The sequence below is a fragment of the Salvia miltiorrhiza genome, chromosome 6 (genome assembly GCF_028751815.1).
Source record: "Salvia miltiorrhiza cultivar Shanhuang (shh) chromosome 6, IMPLAD_Smil_shh, whole genome shotgun sequence".
Classification (NCBI taxonomy): domain Eukaryota; kingdom Viridiplantae; phylum Streptophyta; class Magnoliopsida; order Lamiales; family Lamiaceae; genus Salvia; species Salvia miltiorrhiza.
Window position 1 is genome coordinate 24,422,094 of NC_080392.1, and position 25,346 is coordinate 24,447,439.

Consider the following 25,346-nt stretch of genomic DNA (forward strand, 5'->3'; position numbering starts at 1 on the left):
TATCACATTTCAGAACAGGCCAGATGTTTCAGAGCTGGCAATTTTTAAAGTTGGCAATTCGTCCAACATTTTCACAGATAAGATACGATCGTAGGCAATCACAATGACAACACTCCTTCTAGCATCTACCGGACAAATCACGTTTTACTAACTTACAAAAGTGTTGCAACAAAACTCATAATTCTTTGCACAATCAAGAAACATATATTAAAAGTAAAATAAGAATAACCACCACAAAAACACAAACCCTAAATGCACATCGAAAACCATCTTCTCTTCCACAAATTCATAAAAATTAGCCAGATTCGAGACCAAAAACTAAGCATAGAAAAATAAATTTCGCCCAATTTTTGAAAAATATAAGCTCCAAAATACCCCCCACACTTAAAGCATGCCATGTCCTCAGGGCATAAAAAAAATACGAAGAGTGTAGAAAACGTCCCTGATTATCGGCAATGAAAAGCTGAACTATCGTGAGAGGTGGCGAAATGGGAGGTTTGTGGCCTTGGGCAGAGAAGAGAGTGGCGGCGCTGGGTAGGGCAGCGAAGAGTGCGGCTCCTCTGGACAGGAAGACCTCCAGAAATCTGGCAGAGAAACACCTGTTCATCTGGCGGTGGTAAAGCGCGAGTTCTCGCGACTCCCAAACACCGCACTAAAAACCCAAACAAAACAAAGAAACAAAGAAAAACAAAACGAAACTGAAAGAAAAACAAAATAAAAACAAACAGTTGGGTTACCTCCCAACAAGTGCTTAATTTAACGTCTAGAGCTCGACGATACCTCAAACTCAATGAACATCAAACACAGCGGGCATGACAGAACGCTTAGCACGAACAGAGGTAGAAGACCCATGCACATCATCTGCGTGAAAAATGACGCTTCCATTCGGCACATCTATCATAGCTCTTCCTGTAGCTAAGAATGATCGACCAAGAATCAACGGCGGATTTATATCTTCAGGAATATCGAGGACCAAGAAATCCGTAGGGAAGACTAGCTTGTCAACCTTCACAAAGACGTCTTCAAGCTTTCCTCTCGGCTTTACTCTTGATCTATCGAGGTCGGCTTGAGATCTCCAATTCCCAGCCGCTTGAAAACAGAGATGGGCATCACATTGACACTAGCCCCTAAATCACATAGAGCCTCGGGAAAGAGCTTTCCTCCTATTTCACACTCAATGGTGAAACTGCCCGGATCTTTCTTCTTCGAAAGTAGCTTCATTGGCAGCTCAGTGCCCACAGCTGTCGCCTGCGGGATTTTCTTATCCTCATCCCCCATCTTCTTAGTGTGAACAATTGCCTTTTCTTCTTTATCATTGGCAGAGGAACGGATATTGGTAGAGAAATGGTTGATTTCTCTGCTCTGACTGTTGAGCACTGGGCTTTGCTTCGCTGCTCTGATATCTTGAGGCTGTGCACGCCGATCAGATTCTTCAAGTAGCCTCTCTAGCTCATCCACTATGCGTCTATGCTCTGTCTCCTCGGGATAGGCAACTTTTTTCTCATTCTTGCAATGGGGGATCTCCAGCTTGATTTCCTTGGCATCCTTGCCATCCCGCTGCTCTGGATGATCCCGCTACTCTGGATGATCCCGCTGCTCTGTCCCGCTTCTCAATTGAATTGCGTTACACTTTTTGCTCGGCTTCACAGCACATTGCTCTACAAGCACCTCCCTCTTCATCAGACTACGGGGGAATGGAGCTTTTGGGATGTACTCCCTAAGTGGAATAGGAGATTTGTATGGTTCTTCACTCGGTTGTTCGTTCTCCTTGCTCATCCTCCTGTCTTTTGGAGACAGAGTGCCATCGAAAATAGCATTGCATTGGCCCTTTGGATTGACAGTAGTGTTGCTCGGGAATTGGCCCGACTTGTGCTGCGCAGCTGCTTGGTTGGCAATCTGACCAACTTGAGTCTCCAACATCTGCACTTTCTTGGAGAGTGCTGAAAAATTATTTCCAATATGACCCACTTGAGACTCCAAATTGGTCATCCTTGTATTAACAGTTGTCTTCATACTAGACATCTCTGTTAACATCTGCTGCATCATATCCTCCAGTGATACTTTCTTCGGCTCATTTATAACTCCTCCGCTAGACACAGAAAACCCAGGTGAAGGCTGCACAACATTGTTGGGATTTGAATAAGAAAGATTCGGATGCGGGCGTCCTCCTGGCTGGAACTGCTGCTGACTCGGCTGATACTGCTGACCTCTGCTATATACTCCTGGCTGTCCTCGATTCAACTCACTGATCTTAGTAGTCAGCTCTGCCAGCTGCGTAGCCATTGCTGCCTGCTGTGTAACAATCGCTGCCATAGGATCAGAGCTGGAAGCAGCTGCCACCCTTTTCAATTGTACTCTTTCTACTCGCCATTGATAGCTTGTAGCAGCCATACTTTCTATGATGTTCCAAGCCTCTGAACTGCCTTTCTGAAGCAGCGAACCTCCTACAGCTGTGTCCAAATGCATTCTTGTACGCTCTTCACAAGCATTGTAGAACATGATAATGAGCGTACCTTCATCAAATCCATGGCTCGGACACTTTCTCAACTTCTCTTGATGCCTCTCCCATGTATCTGCCAGCTTTTCTCCCTCAAACTGCTGGAACTGCACAATGTCCATCTTCAGTTTCAACGTAAGGCCAGGCGGATGAAACTTGTGTAGGAATGCATGAGCCAAATCCTCCCACACGATATTCTCTCCCAGCTCCAGCGTATGATACCACGACTTCGCCTTATCCCGCAGTGAGAAGGGAAAAAGACGAAGATGGATAATGTCATCGGGTACACCATTCATCTTCACCGTGCTACACAGCTCCAGGAAATACGCCAGGTGCGCATTAGGGTCTTCAATCGCTTGTCCACCATATTGGCTCTGTTGGACCATCGTGATCAAACCCATTTTCAGCTCAAAGTTGTTAACGTTCACTCGTGGGGGCTCCTGGTACACATACTGTGGTATGAACGCTTCATTGATGGCTGGTTTCTTCTGAGCCTCTTTAGCAGCTTGAGCGTCCAACAGCTGTTGCAGGTGCTCCTGTAGAGCACGAATCTGTTCATTAGTAGCCATCGTATGCAGTGCCTGAAAAAAAACGAGAATTAGAAAAATAAAAATAAAAAGAAATAGTAAACGCCTGAAATACTACTAAGTCCTATCGGAAATATTAAAGAAACTTCTAATCAGTCCCCGGCAACGGCGCCAAAAAGTTGATCACTAATTTCTTAGCAATAAATACCGCAACTAACACGGTGCAATTGTAGCAAATAATCAGTAACCGAGTATCGTATCCACAGGGACTGAAAAATCAAAATCACCCTAGCTATCTCCTAAACAGACTTAAAACAGTAAACAGGCAAATGAAAGATTTGATTGATTAACTAAATCGCGAATAACGATAATTAAAATCACGTAGGAAATATCAAATATGAAAGACAACTGATCCTAGGGTAGTAAATTCATTAACTAAATCTACGTAATTAATCTATTAATCCTATGTACCAATTTAATCCAGTTATGATGAGTGATCACTTAATTAATCAATTACTCTCGCTAGAGCAGCAACGATCGTAGATTAGTAAATTCTCTATCTCCGTTAGGTCTCAAGAAAATCTACTAACTCCCAATAGATCCTAAGAATAGCTCCCTATGATCCACCTATCTCCGCTAGGTCTCAAGGTTAAAATCATATCATACATTCCTGAATCCGCTAAATAGTTATCTCCGCTAGGTCTCAAACCGAATAGCTAAACATGCAAACTATTGGCCAAATAATTCACAAGAAATCAAGCACCAGGAATTATGAATCATAAACTGGAAGGCACAAAAGTATTAACAAATAAATCACATAAATTCAATCAACTATTTACAAACCCTAGAATCAGCTAAAGGAAACTAGCTAGACATAGTAAAATAAAACATAAACATGATTAAAAAGAACGCAATTGTAAAAACGAATTATATAAAAACCGAATAAAAACTGAAGCAGCAGCTTGAATCTTCAATCTTGATCCAAGCCTTGAAAACTAGAAAGCAATAAAATTCTAAAGCTATAAAACTGAAAATATGAATGCTAGGGTTCGGGTTGGTCAATAGGTCAAAAGAAGACCTATTTATAGATTACAGATTTCCTTCGGATCACCATGGAAGTTGCCATGCAAAGTAGAATTGTAAAGGTAATAGAATTGTGTGAAATAAGGCAACTCTCCAGCTGGATGCGCGCTCCGGAAAATACTCCTACTCTCGCCGAATTTGCAGCTCTCGCCAGAGGAACGGTGATTTCTTTGGCTTCTCGATTCCGCTGTAATGGACTTTTGCGATTCCACTGTAATGGCTCCCCTCTGACTCTCACTTGGCTGCTCTGACTATTGACTCCTCTGGTGATGACTTCGCTACACTGGCTTCTTGATTTCGCTGACTCCAGAGAAATGATTATTTCTCTGACTCCAGAGAAATGATGATTTCTCTGGCGATTGATTCCTCTGCACTGGTCTTTGATTTCTCTGATTCCAGAAGAATGGTGATTTCTCTGCTCTGGAGATGTCGGTTCCTCTGCTCTGGGGACCAGAACACCTAGAAAACGCCAAATTCATCCAAAATTCTCCAAAACTGCATTCTTCCATCTCGAAAACGTAAATCTCCTGCAAAGCATAAAATACACCATAAACGCACCAATTTCCAGAAGATTATCTTAAAACACGCACATACAAAACCTTAAAAATAGAGTAAATTAAGCATAAATCAGGCACAACAATTCTTATGCCTATAACCACTGGTATGCGAATATAGTGATTTATCTTTGCACCAATGATCGAGTGTCTAGTTCATGTTTAGTGATTCAAACTCAAGTCAGAATTGTTTTGTTATTTGATTTATCTACGTTCGTATTTCAGTTTAGGTTGGAAACCTCGTTCTGCCCATAAGCACGTTATGGTCAGAACCCTGCAGAATACAAACCCTTTTAGTGACACCCTTGCAGGAGGAGTTACTACTCAGTTCCCTGTGGATTCTACTCTGGACTTACCACTAGCTAGTCTAGTTGTGGGCACAGGATATTTTATTTGCGCGGAGCTCAAACGACGGCTTCGTTAAATTGGCGCCGTTGCCGGGGAACTGAGAGCGCTCGTAATTTCTTTTTTAATTTGAATGTGATTTTTGCCTTAATGTATGATTCGTCGTACCAGGAGTGCAGGTAACGAAGACCTTTTGTTCAACACGGAGATTGAGCGACTTGTCCGATTGAACAACGGAAATAGACGCAGGGCTGAACAAGAAGCACGAGAGAGAGAAAGACAATTAGAAGAGAGACAGAGATGGCAGAAATTCCGGAACCAGCGAATGATAACACCAATAAGACCCTCCGGGACATGATGTTCCCGAACAACTTGAACCTCCGGCCGTCAGCCATCGTATTACCGGAGATCACTGGAAATTGGGAGCAGAAGCATACACTGATTCAAATTTTGCCCAAGTACAGTGATATGCCCGGGGAGGACCCTCAAAGGCACTTCCAGGACTTTGAGATGGCATATGGAACAGTTCGCACCGCCAGTCAAGCACTTGGCGAGTATATCCGACTCCTCACTTTTCTGTTATCTCTATTAGAAGGAGCGGGGGAGTGGTTGTACGAATTTCCCGAAGGAAGAATTCGGACCTGGCAGGAGTTGCAGAGCAAGTTCTTGGAGAAGTGTTTTCCAGCCGCCTGAATCCAAAACTTGAGGACTCGGATAAGCAACATCAAGATTGGATCGGGAGAGATCCTCTACGAGTATTGGGGGAGATTCAAACAAATGTTGGCCAAATGCCCGCAATATCAAATACCAGATCATGACCTTATTCGGTATTTTGTGGGGGGACTTCGAAGGCAAGACAGGCAATGGTTGCACGCCGCCTGTGGAGGATCGATCCTGAACAAATCTGCAGCGGAGGCTTTCAAACTCATAGCCGATATGGCCGAGGAATCAAGGGATGAGGAAGGAACTATAGTCAGAACTGGTCGGGTACCAAACCCTTCTGCCCAAGACGATAAGTTGGATAAGCTATGCAACATGTTCGAGAAATTCATGACGAACCAAGGAACATCCAACCAAGGGACCCCCAATATCCGGAAACCTGTGAAGACATGCCAACTTTGCATGGCAAATTCACATGCAACTGATGAATGTCCACAACTTTTCGAAGATGAAGAACTAAATGCTATTGGGCAACAGCCAGGAGGAAATAATGGGGGACAACATCAAAAACCCTTTGAACCTTACAGGCAGCAGTATAACAATCAAGGGTGGAGGCAGCACGAAAACCTCAGGTACGGCAATAACAACTTTTTGGGGCCAAACGAAGGGCAAACGAGCAATCCACCACAATACTCGCAACAACCACAACAGGCCAGAGGGTCCTCCCTGTCAGAACTTGTGCACCAAATGGCACAACAACAAGTGAAATTCCAACAAGAGACCGAAAAATTCATAATGGAGACAAGAGAAGGATTGCAGAATGTGAATGTCCAACTGTCACATCTTGCCCAAGCGGTAGCTCGACTCGAAAGCAAACAAGGGGAATTTCCTTCCCAAGTGGAGGTAAAGAAGGTGAATACTCTGACACTTAGAGGTGGAAAGGAATTACCCAAGGTTGTTAGAAAGAAAAATCAAGAGGAACCAGAGGTCATCGAAGAAGTTGGAATGGGATCGGCAGATGAGGAAGAACTTGCCCAAGAAAGAGAAACCAAGAAGAAGGCAACAAGGAAAGGCAAAGAGAAATTGAGCCAGGCTGAGCCCATAATCCCCTTCCCAGGCAGAATGGCCAATTCCCAGGCAGAATGGCCAAGGAACAAGAAAAGGAAGAACTAACCGAATTGGTGAAAATCTTCAAAAAGGTGGAAGTCAATATGCCCCTTTTGGTCGCACTACGATCTATGCCCAGATGTGCGAAATTCCTCAAGGAACTTTGCACTCGGAAAGTCAAATATACTGACGATGCCAAATTTCAAGTGGGCTAGTCAGTATCCGCAGTCTTACAAAGAGATATGCCCATAAAGTGTGGGGATCCTGGAATGTTCTACATCCCTTGTGTAATAGGAACCATGAAGGTGGAGAAGGCAATGCTTGACCTAGGGGCATCCATCAACGTTATGCCTTTATCCATGTACCAGGACCTGGAGATAGGACCACTGAAGCCTACCCGAGTGGTGATTCAACTGGCAGACAGGTCAAACGTATACCCAGAGGGAATATCGGAAGACGTATTGGTCAAAGTAGAGGAACTCATTTTTCCAGCAGACTTCTATATCCTTGACATGGGGAAGTCAAAAGTACGCGATCCAGTTATGCTTTTCGGGAGACCATTTTTAAAGACTGCCAGGACACGCATCGATTGTGATACGGGCAAATTGACATGTCAGTTCGAGGGGGAGACAGTGACATTCAACATATATAACGCCATGAAGCACCCAGCTGACACAGAGATGGTGAAAAGCGTCGACATAATTGGTAGAGTTGTTGAGGAGGTCTTGCCCAGAACAACATTCAGGGATCCTTTTGATGTGATAATCCAGAATGGCATCACCGAGGAAGATATTCAAGAGGAACGACTACAAGAGGCGGTAAAGATGCTAAATGCTTCGAGTGAAGGAGTCAACCATACGGAGGCTCTCAACATCCCTACCCTGAAGGAGGAAGACCGATTGGTACCCTCAATCCATAGAGCCCCAAAGCTCGAACTGAAATCTCTGCCCAAACATCTCAAGTACATCTTTTTGGGCGATAATGACACTTTGCCCGTAATCATTAACTTAGAGTTGACACTCGAAGATGAAAACAAGGTCAAGAAAACCCTGGGTAAGTACAAGGAAGCTATTGGATGGACCCTTGCCGATATCAAGGGCATAAGCCCTACAGTATGTATGCACTGCATATTGCTAGAAGAAGATGCAATTCCAGTCCGAGACCCCCAGAGGAAACTAAATCCAGCCATGAAGGAAGTTGTGATGAAGGAGATACTCAAGCTACTGGATTTGGGCATAATATACCCCGTATCCAATAGTAGGTGGGTGAGTCCAGTGCACATTGTGCCCAAGAAGTCTGGCGTACAAGTGGTGGAGAATGAATTCCGGGAATTGATTGCTACAATGTTGTAAACCGGCTGGAGGGTGTGTATTGACTACCGCAAGCTCAATCAGAAAACAAGGAAGGATCACTTTCCTTTGCCTTTCATCGATGAGATGTTTGAAAGACTTGCGGGAAATCAATATTTTTGTTTTCTGGATGGATACTCAGGATATATGCAGATTTGGGTGGCAGAGGAGGACCAAGGCAAAACTACGTTCACTTGCCCTTTCGGCACTTTTGCCTATCGGAGGATGCCATTTGGGCTATGCAACGCCCCAGGCACGTTTCAAAGGTGCATGATGAGCATATTCTCGGATCTACTTGAAAACTGCATCGAGGTGTTTATGGATGATTTCACCGTCTATGGGCAAACCTTCGACTCATGCCTAGCCAATCTAGAAAAGGTGCTAAAAAGGTGCGTTGACAAGAGTTTGGTTTTGAATTATAAGAAGTGTCACTTTATGGTTAAAGAAGGGATTGTGCTCAGACATGTGATCTCAGGCAGAGGAATAGAAGTGGATAAAGCCAAGATCGAAATTATAGCGAAGTTACCATACCCAACAAACATCAAGCAGTTGCGAGAATTTCTTGGGCATGCTGGCTTCTACAGAAGGTTTGTCAAGGATTTTGGAAAAATCGCTAAACCCATGACAAGGCTGCTCCAAAATGAAGTAAAATGTAATTTTGATGAAGACTGCATGGAGGCTTTCCAGATCTTGAAGAATAATCTGATTTCCGCACTCATAATACAACCTCCAGATTGGGGGATGCCCTTTGAGGTGATGTGCGACGCCAGTGGATATGCCATAGGGGCAGTTCTTGGACAAAAGCGGGGAAAGAAAAGCCATGTCATCTACTATGCCTCAAAGACCCTGAATGGAGCTCAAATCAATTATTCCACAACAGAAAATGAGATGTTGGCAGTAGTGTTCGCCTTCGAGAAATTCAGGTCCTACTTGCTTGGGGGAAAGACCACAGTCTACACCGATCATGCGGTCCTGAAGTACCTTTTGGCCAAAAAGGAGTCTAAGCCCAGGTTGATCCGATGGGTTCTACTTTTGCAAGAATTCGACGTGGAGATTAAAGAAAAGGCTGGAGCACAAAATCAAGTGGCCGATCATTTAATCATGATTGTGAGGAAAGAAGAGGGGGAACCAATCAAGGAGATGTTCCCTGACGAGCAGTTGTTCTATTCTCAAGGAAGAAAGGAAGACCCTTGGTATGCAGACTTGTTGAATTACATATGTTCTGGATATGTGCCCTCCGGGTACACTTATGCCCAGAAGAAGAAATTAGCCAAGGAGAGCAGGGAGCACATTTGGGACGAACCATATTTGTGGAAGTAATGCGGGGACCAAATATTACGAAGATGCATCCCACAAGAAGAGCAAAGAAGCATTCTAGAGTTCTATCATACAAAGGAGTGTGGAGGACATTTTGGGCACAGAGGACTGCAGCCAAAGTATTGGAATGTGGATTCTACTGGCCAACAATTTTCAAGGATAGTTACACGATTTGCAAGAACTGCCCACAATGCCAACGAGAAGGGAACATAACCAGGAGGAATGAAATGCCCATGGTTCCCATCATGCCCGTGGAAATATTCGACATATGGGGAATGGATTTCATGGGACCCATCCCCAGTTCGAGAGGAAACTTGTACATCCTATTTTGGTGGATTATGTCTCCAAATGGGTGGAGGCAAAGGCGTCCCCGACGAATGACTCAAAGGCATTGGTGAGTTTATTGAAAACTAATATTTTTTACAGGTTTGGTGTGCCCAGAGCAATCATCAGCGACCAAGGAACTCACTTTTGCAACTTCTCAGTCGAAAACCTGTTCAAAAAATATGGCGTCCAACATCGGGTCTCAACAGCCTACCACCCACAAGCCAATGGACAGGCAGAACTATCAAATCGCATTATCAAAACGATCCTACGAAAGACCGTTGGCCCTACAGGGAAGGACTGGAGCTTAAAGCTGGAAGATGCCTTATGGGCATATCGCACTGCATACAAGACTCCATTCGGAATGTCACCATATAAAATGGTGTATGGCAAGAGATGTCATTTACCGGTGGAATTGGAGCACAAGGCTTTCTGGGCAGTCAATAAAGTGAACTATGACTGGAACAAGGCAGGGCAAGCAAGAAGGCTAGAGATCCAAGAGCTGGAGGAAATCAGAAGAGAAGCATACGACAATGCTGTACTCTACAAAGAAAGAATAAAGAAAAGCCACGATGCCCTGATCACAAACAAGCAGTTCAGCTTTGGGCAAAAGGTACTCTTGTACCAAACGCAGTTCAAATTTGCAGAAGGCAAGCTGAGTACCAAATGGGCCGAACCTTTTGAAGTACAAGTCCAATTCCCAAATGGGGCCGTCGAAGTCAAAAATCCAAAGTCAGGAGCAGTGTTCAAGGTGAATGGACAGAGACTGAAGGCCTATTATGGGCATGAACCAAACGTTGGGGAGGAACTAGATCTCTCTCCAACCACAAACCACCTGGTTTGATTTGGAGGTACCACGTCATGCTCAGGACGATAAATAGAGCACTGGCCAGGAGGTAACCTGGTGTTTTGAGTTTTTCTTTCTTTTCGTTTGTGTTTGTTTTCTTTTTATTTGCCCAGGAACTAGGTTTTGCCCACAGCAGTGGGCAGGTTTGAGTTTCCCACCTCCGTGGGGGTTTGAATTCATTTGTGCAGGAATAAGGGAAGCAGTTTTGGGCAAGAGCAGTCCAAAGGAGGGGCATTTGATCTAAAGGCGAGAGGAGCTCTCGGGCAAGATGCGGCTGAAACCGCCTGACGCACGTCACATCAAGTGACAGTTGTCAGCCCTACCTCCCAAAACCCTAAAAACCCCTACCCACGACGTCACTACCCTAAACTATCCAACTTCCCATAATCACTACCCCCTTTCTCGGCCTTTATCATACAAACCCACCACCCCTCCACCATGGTTTCCACCAGACCAAAGAACAAACTCAGAGGAATCCCCCAAGGCACAAAAATTGACCTCATCGGAGAAAGCCCCACACCAACAAAATCTAAAACTTCGAGAAAAACCCCACGCCCGAAACCTTTTCTGATGGAAACCACACCAACCCCGTCGTCCAAAACCCTACTGCAAGCTGAGAGCCCTTCACCAATGGATGAGAAAGTCATCGACCAACTCACGGCGGAGATAGACGTCCCAAGCCTCGGCACCGATGAACAACATGCAGTCGCAGGTGAGGGCAAGGCCACACCGGAAATGGCGAAGAAAAGCGAAGAAGAGCCGTCTAAAAGGAAGCAGACTCCCTCCGCCCTGAAGAGGAAGAAGCCGGCGGCAGAGAAATCGGCCACGCCGGCCGAAGGTTCGTCAAATGAGAAAAATGAGCCTTCGGGTTCAGTGCTGCAGGAGGAGCAGGGAGAATCCGGCGAGGAGCCAGAGGAGACACCGACAAAAAGAAGGAGAAAAGTGATGGCTACGACCCCAATCCGGATGATCAAGGGAAAATCGGCGTCCGCCCCGAGAAGCAGGAAGAAGACGACGAAGGGGATTGCTGTGCCCAAGATCCCAGATATGGAGTCGCTGGAGCCTTTGGGCATAGTGGGAAGGATAAAGGAATATTTTGCCAACATCGGATGGACGGCATTTCTGGAGTGGCCAGGGCACGCGTATGAGGAAGTGGTGAGAGAGGTTTTCGACTCAATGCAGGTGGACATCAACCCCACTTGTGGGCCTCTGGGCATGAGCTTCTCCATGAAGGGAGAGACCAGGGATATGTCTGTGAACAAGGTAAACCTCAATTTGGGGATGGTAAAGCTGAAGGATTTACAGAAGAAGGAATACAAGGACACCAAGAGAGGAATCCCAACTGTCACTGCACAAGAATGGGATGTCATGTGGGCAGACATCGGCGATGGAGGGCAGTTCAAGACCCAAAAGGTCAAGGGGCACAGAATCCGCGATTCTGCCCTGAGGATGTGCCACCGCATCCTCTCATACTCCCTATTTGGCAAACTGGACAGCGGGAATGCTGTGTCAAAAAAGGATCTCTACATCCTTTGGGCAATGCACAGCAAGGTGAAGCTCAACTTCGGAGCCTTCCTGATCGAGCATATAGAGTCCATCATCAGCAAGCCCAATCAGAGGCTCTCATGCATCCAGTTCACCACCGCATTTGCCCAGCTAAACGAGATCGAGATCGAGGAAGGGAACACCCGCATAGAGGCAGAAAAACTCAACATTGAGGCTTTGATATTTATGAGGGATGTGAGGATGGATCGCGGTGTGCCCAAGTTTACCAACCCAGAGGAGAGAGAAGTTGCGGCGGTCGAAGGCCAAAGCCCTGCTGTGGGCAAAGGAAAAGAGAAGGTGGAAGAATCGGAGTCAGAGGACGAGGAGAACCAGCTGGACAGGATCGAGTCCAGGATCGTGGAGACCCAGGTTGCGTTGGCAGCAACCCAAAAGGCCCTTCTGGCCTTCTTCAAGCACCAAGGGTTCAGGTACCCACCTGCACCTACCCCCTGAATTATCACCCTCCCTAGGTAGTTAGTTTTTTTTTTTAGTTGTTGTGTCTTTTGTTTGTTTCGTTCTTGTGAGTTTTGTTTGTTTTGTTGAGTTTGTCTAGCCAAAGCTGAGGGAAGGGTAACCTTCTGCCTGCACCACCCAAAGCATTGGCCATTTGTGTTCTCGTCGTTTTCCTATTTTCGTTTGAGTCTGTTGTTTTCCTTGACCCCCTCCACACACCTACTTTGCTCAAAGCAAAGTGTGTGTGGGGGGGGGGGCAAGGCTCCTGTTGTTTCTGTACTGGGTAATCCATTTTCTCGCACCCTTTGCCTCAAGGCAAAGTGTGTGAGTGGGAGGGAAGACCCAGTTTTTTTTTAGTTTTTTTTAGAGTCTTGTTGTCAGCATGCTGTATGATCGAGGTTATTCAAGTGTGGATGGTTTTTAAGTTCGATTATGTAAGTAGGTTTTCCAAGCTTTGTGCCGTATGTAGTTGAGGACGATGGATAGGGATTTGGGCATACCATGTGAGGATTTGAGCTTTGATAAATGTTGTTTTATGCCCATAACAGTTTTTTCTTTCATTGTGTGAATATTGACATCTTGATTTGGGTAATGCTAGAACTTGCCTTGATTCTTAGTCGAACCTTGTGTACATAGTCTAGGTGTGTCAAATGATTTAGGCAATTCTTTCTTTAGCCCACAGAACCAAACTGACCAACCGTACATTTATCACCTGCAACCCCTTTTGAGCTTAATAATTCACTTGAATTCACTTATAAATTTTCCCAGAATTGAGACGTCCCGGTCAAAACTGAACTTAAGGGCAAAAGAGGGGAAGATAGTGTAGAGGACCTTATGGGCAGGACTAGTGCAAAAAATTGCAAAAATTGGAATCTGATCCCAAAATGGAGAAAAAGTCCAAAGAAGAAAGAAAGAAAAAGAAAAAAAAAAGAGATTGAAATAAAAAAGGAAAATAAGGGGAAGAATGTGCTTAAGCCCGCAAGAATAGGCAAGGAATTGAAAAATCTGGGAGATCTGTTGCCCAGAATGAAGTTCAGAATGACCTTAGCCTCGAGCCAAAAATTCTCACCTTTTGCCCTAAGCCACGTTACAACCCATGAAAGACCTAATGAGATGCACCTAGAACTTTGACTAAGGGGGGAGACAATAGAAGATAGGCAAGCTTATGGTCAGAACCCAACAAGATGTTTAGAGTGAAACACGAACCTAAACACTTGAGAGAAAGAGCGAAAGGGGAGGAACATCCTTATGCCAAGAACCTGATCTTGACTCAATTGATGGCACTTTGTTTGATTGATCCTGCTGCTGTTTGTTCTTGTTGGTCATCATTTACTTTATGACTAAGAAAGTATAGCATGCTTTGTTGTTCACGTTTTTAGTTTTGTTTGTCGGTTTTGTCCATGTCTGTTGTGGGCAAAATCATGCGTGCACGCTTGAGGACAATCGTGTTTAAAGTGTGTGCGTGTGATAAGCCCAGGTTTGTGCTCTGTTTTTGTGTTTGTTTTAAGTCTAGATCGAGTCTTTTTCCTTTAGTTTGTGTCGTTTGGTCGCCTGGGAGGGCGTAGTTCTGTGGCAGGACCAGCTTGTGGGAAGAGGTGCTCCAGGGGTCGAAACTGCTGTCACCTTTCGTGAAAGAGGTATGCACCGGAAGCAAAGGGGATTCGGAGGCAAAACTATCCCTTATGCCCATATGTACCGCACGAGAGCTGACAGGCAAGAGGAGGAAAGCAAGGGAAGAAGTCAGAAGCACAACACACGGGCGAAGCAGGACTGCAAAGTAGGCACTTGATATGGGCCGAAGGCGGCACCATCCAAAAGAGACCGATGAGGCTAAACCACCGCCTTATCCAGAAGGAAACAAATCATCAAGATACTAGGTCTGAAAATGGATAGCATCTCCATGCCTTGCATGGATCCGGCCGCAACACCATGGGCTGGGCCTTCTGTTGCCCTAATCAGACCTATAAATACCCGAAGAGCTTTTGAAGCCAAGGGTGCTGAAAAAAACCGATCTGTTGTGCAGTTTATTTTCATCGTGAAGTTCAAACTTGCCCAGGCTGTGGGCATAGTTCTAGGTTATCTAGCTTATGTTTTGCACGGCACTTTTGGGCGTAAGTAGGGATGTCAATCGGGCCAGCCTATCGGGTTTTCGGGCTAGCCCTATCGGGTTCCGGGTTAGTCGGGTGCGGGCAAATCGAGTTGGAGATTTTTTCGGGTTGAAAATCTTCAACCCTAACCCTAAACTTTCGGGTTTCGGGCTAGCCCATCGGGCTAATCCAGTTAAAGGCGTAAAAATAAAATTATCATTTGTATTTTATTATTCCTAATGATCTAATGTATAATGTATAAAATATACATAGATATTAAAGATATAAATTATATAGCAAAGCATGAAATGCAAAAATATAAGATATTCAAGATTACATAAACAAAATTATATTAGAATGAGGTAATAAAATTTAACATGTATCAATGCACTAGAATCAATCTGGATTATTACTGAATAATTAGTGGATTTGTCATGCACGTCTCATTGACAGAAAAAAAAATGATATCACTTTAAAATGAGATACTAATAATTAATTTCTAACTAGTGAGATACTAATAATCAATTTCTACAAAAAATCCGTAATTAATTTCACTTTTTTTAATGAGATTGCACACACACACACACACACATATATTCTAACTAATTAATTTCACGTTTTTTAATGAGGCTACATATATATATTTAAGCAAATACCATAGATCTAAATATAGCAAAAGTTGTAACTGGATGCATCAGTCACAATTCCGTCAGCCCACCGGGCCAGCCAATCGGGTTTTCGAGCTAGCCCTATCGGGTTCCGGGTTAGTCGGGTGCGGGCTAATCGGGCTGGAGGTTTTTTCGGGTTACGATTTTTCAACCCTAACCCTCTAATTTTGTCGGGTTATTCGGGTCGGCCCACGGGTTTCGGGCTGCATTGACATTCCTAGGCGTAAGTACTCTTTATTTCCTTTAAGTATTTTCAGTTTGCTTTAATTCATGTCTTTTGCTTTTGTTATTTACTTTATGTTTGGCTAAGTTTTATATTCTGATTTGGGCAAGATGATCTAAGCATGAGCACGTAACTCGAGAGGTCTAATTTGGGCATAACCACTATATGAGCATATTCCAGATACACTAGGTTTGATTCCAATAAGGTTGTAACAACTTGGTTAATTAATTGATCACTAGTTAACTAGGGAGTTTTGGCCACAAGTAATACTTTGGGCACAAGGCGAAACACCATCAACCTCCAAAATAGTATAACGAGTGTTGGAGCCGTGACTGCGGTGAAATATCTGCGTAAGAGTCAAGTGGGTCTATCTAAATCTTAAAGCATTCTGGGCAAAGCACAACTAGCGATAGGCCATCGTAGAGAGCATGGATGTTGCCCGGGGTAATTGATTTCCATTAACTGAACCTTCTAAGGGATCATAAACTGAAATGATAGATTGGGCAAGGGGTTTTTGCGTGCGTGACGAGTGACAATAGGGGCGCAACAATTCTTATGCCTATAACTACTGGTATGCGAATATAGTGATTTATCTTTGCACCAATGATCGAGTGTCTAGTTCATGTTTAGTGATTCAAACCCAAGTCAGAATTGTTTTGTTATTTGATTTATCTACCTTTGTATTTCAGTTTAGGTTGGAAACCCCGTTCTGCCCATAAGCACGTTGTGGTCAGAACCCTACAAAATACAAACCTTTTTAGTGACACCCTTGCAGGAGGAGTTACTGCTCAGTTCCCTGTGGATTCGACTCTGACTTACCACTAGCTAGTCTAGTTGTGGGCACAGGATATTTTATTTGCGTGAAGCTCAAACAACGGCTTCGTCAATGTCATCAACGTAAATTTGAAAAAAATAGGAGTTCCTCTCATTTTTTCAAGGTGAAAAGAGTCTTGTCCACTGACCCCTTCTTGAATCCTTGTTCAATCAGATACTCAGAGAGAGTATCATACCATGCTCTTGGTGCTTGCTTCAAACCATAGAGCGTTTTCTTCAGCTTGTACACCTTATCTGGTCCAGCAACTTCAAATCCTAGAGATTGTTCCACATAAACTTCATCAGTGAGCACTCCGTTGAGAAATGCACACTTCACATCCATTTGGTGTACTTTGAATCTCTTATGAGTGGCGTACGCTAAGAAAAGTCTGACTGCTTCTAGTCTTGCAACAGGGGCAAAGGTTTCATCGTAGTCAATTCTTTCTTCTTGACTGTATCCTTTGGCCACAAGCCTAGCTTTGTTTCTCACCACATTTCCTCCTTCGTCCTTTTTAGTTTTGAAAATCCATTACAATCCAATAACTTTTGCATGATCTGGGCGATCCACAAGTTCCCAAACTGAATTCCTGTTGAATTCATTTAGTTCTTCTTGCATTGCGATAATCCATTGAGTGGATTTCAGTGCTTCTTCAATATCTTTAGGTTCTGCTTCTGACAAGAAGCAACTGAAATATTCATCTTCATTGATGCAGTTCTGGTTGATGTCGTAGACGAGGTTGCACATTGATCTTTGAGTCTTCACTCCGGCTGATGGTTCTCCAATAATGTTGTCCTTAGAATGCAGTTCAAACCATCTTCTATACTTCTTTATTTCCTCTAGTGAAGGTGGAGGTTCTTCAGTCAGGATAGATCGCGGTTCTTCATTTGACTGTTGTTCTGTGTTGCCTTCAGTTATTTCTCGAGCGGGGGAGTGTTGGACTAGTTGTGTAGTAGGGAGTGTTGGACTAGTGGTGTAGTAAGTTCTACACGCTATTTAGTTGTAGCATTTCCAGTTTCTCCAGTCATCGGTATTCCCCCTTGACTGATGCCGTCAGTAGCAACTTCAGTTGGACCTTCAGTCTTTTGACTGATCTTCTGATACTGGAGTTTTTCAGTATCTTCATCTCTTTCGGGTCCCCACACCAACACGTCTGTAGGTTCGGTGCTTCTCATTTCAGTATTGGAAACCCCAAGGTTCCTAGCATTTTCTTCAGTTTCATGTTTTCTGAAATCATCGAGAGACTCATCAAAGATAACATGAGGTGTTTCTTCCACAACTAGAGTTTGAGAGTTAAACACTCGATAGGCTTTGCTGGATTCTTCAGTTCCAGAGTATCCAAGGAAAAATCCTGGATCAGCCTTGCTATCAAATGTGTTTAACTTTCTTTTATCATTGTTACGAATGAAACACCTAGAATCGAAAGCACGAAAATAATAAATAGTTGGCTTCCTATTCTTCCATAGCTCGTATGGAGTTTTCCCATGTCTCCGTGTGAGGAAGGAGCGATTCTGACTATAGCAAGTATTGTTGACAGCTTCAGCCAAAAACTTCAGTGGTAGTTTTGATTCAGCTAGCATCGTCCTTGTTGTTTCCTTCAATGATCTATTTCTTCTTTCAGCTGCTTCATTTTGCTGTGGAGTTCTTGCTGTAGAGGTTTGATGACTGATCCCTTGTTCCTCGCAGTGGTTTCGAATAACTGAATTGATGAATTCAGTCCCTCTATCGGATCTGATGCTGATGATATTGATCTTCTTTTCAACACTAAGTCTTTTCATCAGTTTTGGTAGTTCCTTCAGTGTCTCACTTTTCTTGTATAGAAAACAACCCAAGTGTATCGAGAATAATCATCTACAACTACTAAGGTGTATTTTCTACCGTTATAACTTATGGAAGACATTGGACCAAAAAGATCCATGTGAAGCAGTTGAAGAATTCTTTCAGGTGAGTGTCCTGTTTTTTACTTAAACGAAGTCCTGATTTGCTTTCCTCTTTGACATGCTTCACATTCTTGCTGTTTCTGAAACACAATAGAAGGCAAACCATCTACCAGTTGATGTTTAGCAAGTTTGTTGATCGTTTTGAAGTTGAGGTGGTTGAGCCTTCTGTGCCATAGCCAGTTGAGCTCTGAGCTGCTCTTACTGATGAGGCACGTTTCAGGTGGGCTATCTTTCCATGATACAACGTAGAGATTTCCTTGCCTGATTCCTCTCAGCACCACCTTCTTCTGGTTGTTTCTTACAGTGAATTCATCCTTCTTGATCTTCACTACGAATATGCTGTCACAAAATTGACTCACAGACAACTGGTTATGTTTTAATCTAGAAACATAGCTAACATTACTGATATTCATATTAAGCACACCATAGCCTTTAGTTTCTCCTAATGAGTTATCTCCGAATGCAACTTTTGATCCAACTTTCTCGACATATTGTGTTAAATATTCTTTGTAGCCCATCATGTGCTTCGAGCAGCCACTATCCAAGTACCATGTTTTGATTGACGCTTTAACTTCTTCCTTCTTCTTATGTTTCCTGGTTTTCCCCTGCAAGGAAGAGTTACTTTAGGTACCCAATCAATGTTTAGGTCCTTTCACGTCAGTTAGTGTTCATTTTGGAACCCAGATCTGCTTCAGCACTGGTCATTCAACTGGTCCTCTGTGGTTGGTTGATCGTCTGACTGAAGTGGTTGATACTTCAGTTGGCACATGAGCTTTTTTGGTTGAGCTTTCTTCTTTAAGAGACCTCTTTCTTGTAGTAGTTCTGTGTGTTGTGAATCGAAGGTCTTCTTTGCTTCGTTATGTATCTCCCTTGAGATACATGTGTTGATCTTGACTGATGGGATCTTGACTGATGATGTGGAGCATAGAACTGATGTCGTTCAAGCTGAGACTGATGAGGTCCAGTCACATGATGTTGTGAATGAGACTGAGCTTGCCTGGACTTGTCATCGTTTTGTCTCCATGGTCGTTGTTCTTTTCTGAACTTAACAAGTTTCAGTTGTAGATTGCTCTTGTTTCTCTTCCCCCTGAACTGATGAGAGGAACTCTGTTTCTTTGCTCCATAGGCTTGTTGTTGCTTCAGTCCTGATGTTCCTACACCATACTTTGACTGAAATCTGCTCTCCAGTTTTTTTAGGAGGGCAAACTGATTTGGAGCCTCTTTTTCTCATTTATAGTTTTGTGGAGGATGAACATTCCTATTCACCATCAGGTTCCTCTTCTTAATTTCTTGATTGTCAAAATCCCTTGGTTCTTCTGCTGCGTCGTCATCTGATACTTTAGTTATGTCCTGAGTAATGACTTTCTTTCCTTTGTTGGTGGGGATCACCTTTCCTCCAATACTTTCCACAAGGGCTTTTGATGGAAAGTTGTGCATTAGAGGAGATTTCTTCATACAGTCCTTGACTGTTAGCTCTAGTTTGTAATTGAGCCTCTTGATTTCATAGGTGGCCCTCTCACATTCTTCTGTTGATTTTTTAAGCTTTGCTTTTAGTTGGTGATTCTCCATGATCAGTTCGTCAAGACAATTCTCATCTGGATAGTAGATGACTGTTTCTTTCTTGAACTGATCTTTACTGAGCTCCTTTTTCATTTTTTGATTCTGTTGCATGATGTTCTCGAACATCGCTCTTAGCTGTCGATGATCAGTCATGAGCTGATCATACTCATCAATTTCATTTACTGAGTTGTCTCTAGAATCTGAGATATCTCCTATACACATCAAGGAGTTATCAGTGTAAAAAGTTCTAGAGTAAGAGTTTACCTCAGGTCCATCCATTCCGTTGTCATAGTTGTTGCCTGAGTTGTCAGCCATGCTTTCAGCATTCTTGGCCATGAGGGCTTAGCTCTCGACATCTGAGCTGGTGGAGTTGAAGGCGGACGATCCAGATGCATATTCAGAAGATCTAGCATCTTCAGCTACCATTGCCTTCTTCTTTGCATGCCAGCGATCCCTCTTAGCTCTTTGCGCTCTTCTTGCGTTAATTTAAGGCATTCTAATTTGTAATGCCCTTTCTTTCTGCATCCAAAGCATTCCACATCCTTGAGATCTATTGCGAAGGATTTCTTTTCTCCGTTTCTGTCTGTGGAGTATCTGGGCTTGTGTTCTCTTTCTCTTCCCTTGAAGTGTTTCATGTGAAACTTTCTGTCCTTGCGGAATTTTGATTCCATCTTGTTGAACCTTTCAGTTAATAGAGCATATTGACTGAAGAAGTCTTCTGGCTTTAGTTCAGTTGGTTCCTTCGACTGCTTCCTGCTCTCATTTGATGAAGCTTTCAGTGCAGCTCCTTTTGATGTCGATGGAGTATCTTCATCTGATCCTCTTTCTTTGTCGATTTCTCAATTTCTCTGAATATCAAATTCATTTGCCACTAGATCAAAGAAGCGCTTGTTGGTTGGTAGTAGGTTGAATCCGGGTTTGTTCTGATGAGCGACCGCATAAATTTGCCATACGACTCGCGGGAGGGCTTGTAGAATTTTCAAGTTGATTTCTCGTTGGGTATACTTGTCCTTTGAGATGGATTGAACCTCATTCAGGATTTGATTGAATCTGTGCTCCATCTCTTCAACAGATTCGTTCTTAAGCATCAGGAAGGAGTCGAACTTTTGACAAGCTATGGATAGCTTATTTTTTTATCTCATCTAATCCGACGCACATTCCTTCGAGAATGTCCCATATCTCTTTAGCGGTTGTGCATTTGATAATCTTGGTGACATATTTGTCTGGGACTGTTCTGGATATGATGCTCTTGGCGAGATTGTCCAACTCATCTTATTTTCTCTCTTCAGTGGTAAAGTTGGCCTTATCTTTGATCTAAACTTCGTCATAGGGATCCTTTATGGGGTCAAGGGGAGTCCTCTTGACTGTTTTTGTAATGATGATTGCCCCTCTGGTGATGACTTCCCACATTCGGCAGAGTTGAGCATTGAGATAGCTCTCCAGCCGAAATCTCCAAATATCGTATATTTTAATACTCCCTCTGTCCCGCCCAAGATGCTACAGATTCCTTTTTGGGCCGTCCCAACAAAGACGCTACATTTCTATATTTGGCAAAAATAAGGAATTTTAAACACTTAATTAACACTAATTAAGTATTTCTTTATTACATTCTCTCTCCTACTTTATCACTTTATTACCTTCTCTTTCTTACTTTATCACTTTATTACTTTATCTCTCCTACTTTATCATTTTATTATTACACACTTAAAACATTAATCTACAACTCCTTAAATCCCGTGCCGAGAAGAAAATGTAGCGTCTTGGCCGGGACGGAGGGAGTACTAAACATCGGGAGTGATGAAGCTCTGCTGTGGTTAGTTTCCATAGTTCAAGAAACGAAATATATACAGAAAAAGAACGCAAGTAGCACTTTTAAAAGGAAAAAGATTTTAAGACCTTCTTTTTGAAAAAGGATCTAGTCCAGTAGAACCGGGTCAAAGCAAATCGTTCTTGTGAACAACTTGCTCTGATACCAATTGTTAGGTCCCAGAAGGTTTAGAATAGGTGCATGAGGGGGGGAGAATACACCTATAGGCTATGTCTTAAACAACAAGCACAACCTTTTAGTTATAGAGATAGTTAAGGAAAACTTTGATTCCATAGGTTGAAGACTGATACTGAATCTTTCTTCAGTAAAGAGATATCAGTTAAGTCCAAGACTTTAACTGATATGAGAAAGAATTCAGTCTTAGATATAAAACAGATGAGTGTTATGAATCTTACTGACTATCCAAAGATTTATCAGTTAGACTTATAACACTGGCAGCAGAATTTTTTTTCATTTGAAATAGCCTTTGTGATTAACACGTTGTCAGCTTTATGTTTCATTTCGCAGTTAATCTGTTTACATTAAAGACGTTTGAGCACAGATAAGAAAGTTGAACTGAAAGTGATAAATGACAAAGAGATTTTTATGTGGATCGGAATCCAATTCCTACATCCACGGTTAGTTGATCACATTGACAAACACTCTAGGTTTATGCTTACGGGTGCACAGCAAACCTTGAACTGAAAATGCACTTTTTAGTACCAACACACTGGGTTGGATTTCTCAATCACTTAGCACGCACTAGGTACTAAGATCTCTTTGGAGTCAGAACACTGGTCTGAACTCCACGCAACTCAAACATTCTTTTTGCTTAGTTAAAAAGAGGTTCAAAAACTACCAACTAGATCACAGAGAACATGCTATCTGTAATCAGTAACTTAAGCTTTGGATAAATAATATTTGCCTAAGGTTCTAAGAGAATATATGTAATCAGCAATGGACTGATTTTGTCTTTGGGATTCTCTTCTTCGATTCAAACATTGGAAGGCTTTGATTAGCTGAGTGGCGATTTCGGCAGCATTTCAGCTTGTGTATTTGAATTGATGAAGATTGAAGGGATCCTCGAGCTCTATTTATAGGAGGGGTCTTGAATAGATCCGTTGGCGGAGATGGTCTTCAAGAATTCATCCGTTGGAGAGTAATTCGAATTTTGCTGAGGTTTTAATCTTCGAGGTTCCTTGTTTGGTGAGAAACGGCTACTCAGGTATAGGAGGTAAGGGGCCTCTGAAAAGGTAATCACCAAAAAGGAATGCTCTGTAGAGAAAGGACGATCCTTTGTATCTCTGCATTTAATGCGGTTGAACTTCGATTGTGTGGCTTCTTTTTAACGTTGGAGTTTCAGTCCGAGGAAGAATGTCAACTGATACTTGACTTTAGTATCAGTCCGCTGATTCCACATAGCCAACATTAGATGAATCAGTCATAACTGATTCTTCAGTTGAGAAACTTGTTCTAGTCAAATATCAGTATTTGACTATACCTTTAATCGCGAACATCAATCGAGTTCTTCAGTCTTCAGTCTTCAGTCCTTCGTTCTTCATTCTTCATTCCTCCGGTCTTCAGTCTTCAGTCTTCAGAACACTAAATAACTAGAAGATGAACTCCAACACTTGAGTTCGAAAGGTTCTAGTTTATTACAAAGAAAACTAGAAGATGAACTCCAACACTAAATAATTATTTTTATTTTCACGAATTAACATGTACAAATCATTCAATAGCATCACATCACAATTAGAATTATATGTTAATATTTATAAACAATACATACATCTATACTATATTAAAAGAGCAGTTTTCAATTTGAAATTGATTTGAATGGCGATTTTGTGATTCCTTCAAAAAATAATGTCATATTATATATACACAAAAAATGGATTAAACTAACTTAAATTAAATTACAACTTACAAATCCCACGTCTAAAAAAATGGAGCATGCACTAAAAACTTCATTTTTTTACGTGCAATGCATTACTAATTTATTTCACACTAATTCAACAAAATATATTAATTACTTAGAAAAAACTATTCAAATATATTTATTCAATTTGATTTTCTTTTAAATTCATCAACTTTAATTTATAAAAAAATATTCAATATGGATGTTAAATTAAAGATAATGACGATATCTTTAATTTGATGTAAAAATTATAAAAAATAAGTTTAAAACCAATAAGTTATTATAGTTTAAAGTCACCAAATTATTTTTTTCTCTCTCCTCTCTCTTCTCTCCTCTATCATCTCCTCTCTCATTTCTCATTTTTTAAAATTCACGGTTCTTTCATTCCTTTTTCCATATTTTTTTAATTTTATTTTTTATGTTTTTACTATAGATCAGTATTTTTTATATTTTACTATTTATATTTTTATTATATCATTTTAATGCAATTACAATGATGAAACTTATATTTGTTCATTTTAGAAATCTTTAGCTTAAAAATATTTTTTTAAAGGTCAACTTTATATTAATATAAATTTGTAGATAAATAACTAATATATAGTATAGGAGTATCTTAAAAATCTAATTTTTAAGCTTCAAAATTACTCATTGGAAAATCAGTAATTAGAGAACCATTATCGATTTTCTTTAAAAATAAAAAATAAAAGTAAATTGAAGAGTTTAATTTTTTAGTAGCACATTTATTTAAATTTACTGAAATTGTATACATTTTATTTTGGAAAATGAACGACACATATCTCATGTTAAACCCTTTATTTTTTCACTTTCCAATTGAAAAAAAAAATGTATACATTGTAACTTTATTTTAAAATTTGAGCATAAACAAAATGACCTCATAAATATGCATTCGAAAACTATATTAAACTACAGTTATACTATATGTAAATAAATAGTTTTGTACATCTTAGAATATTATATGATCCATAATGATACTCATTATCATCTATACTTGCTTTTGATATTTCATAATTTATTTATTTATAAATTTATACACATTATCAATTAAATCAATTAATTGCTATTTCAATAATTGAAAATTTGAATGTTTTCAGATTGATATTTTTATTGAGATTATATTGTGAATAATTTATTTTTTATTGAGATCATTTATGTTTATATTTACTTATATATATATATATATATATATATATATTATGTTTAACATTTTTATTTATTTATTTAAATTATCGTTCAATTTCGATGATGGTCGTGCATCGCACGAGCGGGCACATACTAGTATATATATATATATTAGTTTATTTATGCTTAATTGATTGATAAATAAATATTAATGTTAATTCGAATATGCCATTAATAATTATAGTTTTATAGTTAAGAAAATTTAAAATGGAGAATATTTGCAAATAAAGGAGAATTAAGAGATTTTGAAATGGTGACAAATAAAAGTGACATATATGATATAATTATTTTCCCATTATAAATTTCTTTCGTCCCACTGTAAATGGCATAAAACATTTGGGCACGCAAAAATTAAGGAAAAAATGTAAATTAGTTAAAGTGGTAGGGCCTATATTTTTTAAGAGTTAAATTTTGTCATTTATAGAAGCAAATCACTTATAGTGGAACAACCCAAAATAAAATAAATGTCAATTTTAATGGAACATAGAATATAAGATAATTAGTTTTGATGTATGTATTTTGAA

The 25,346-nt window shown here is 41.3% G+C and overlaps 1 protein-coding gene and 1 pseudogene across 1 annotated transcript; both read left to right on the top strand.

Annotated features, from left to right (window-relative positions):
- The first annotated feature begins 5,783 nt into the window (after window positions 1-5,783).
- On the top strand, window positions 5,784-6,839 carry LOC130990669 (uncharacterized). Its single transcript, XM_057914893.1, has one exon. The coding sequence runs from the start codon at window positions 5,784-5,786 to the stop codon at window positions 6,837-6,839; it is 1,056 nt and encodes a 351-aa protein (XP_057770876.1).
- A 1,430-nt stretch (window positions 6,840-8,269) lies between these two features.
- Window positions 8,270-25,346, top strand: part of LOC130990671 (uncharacterized) — a 130,583-nt pseudogene continuing 113,506 nt past the window's right edge.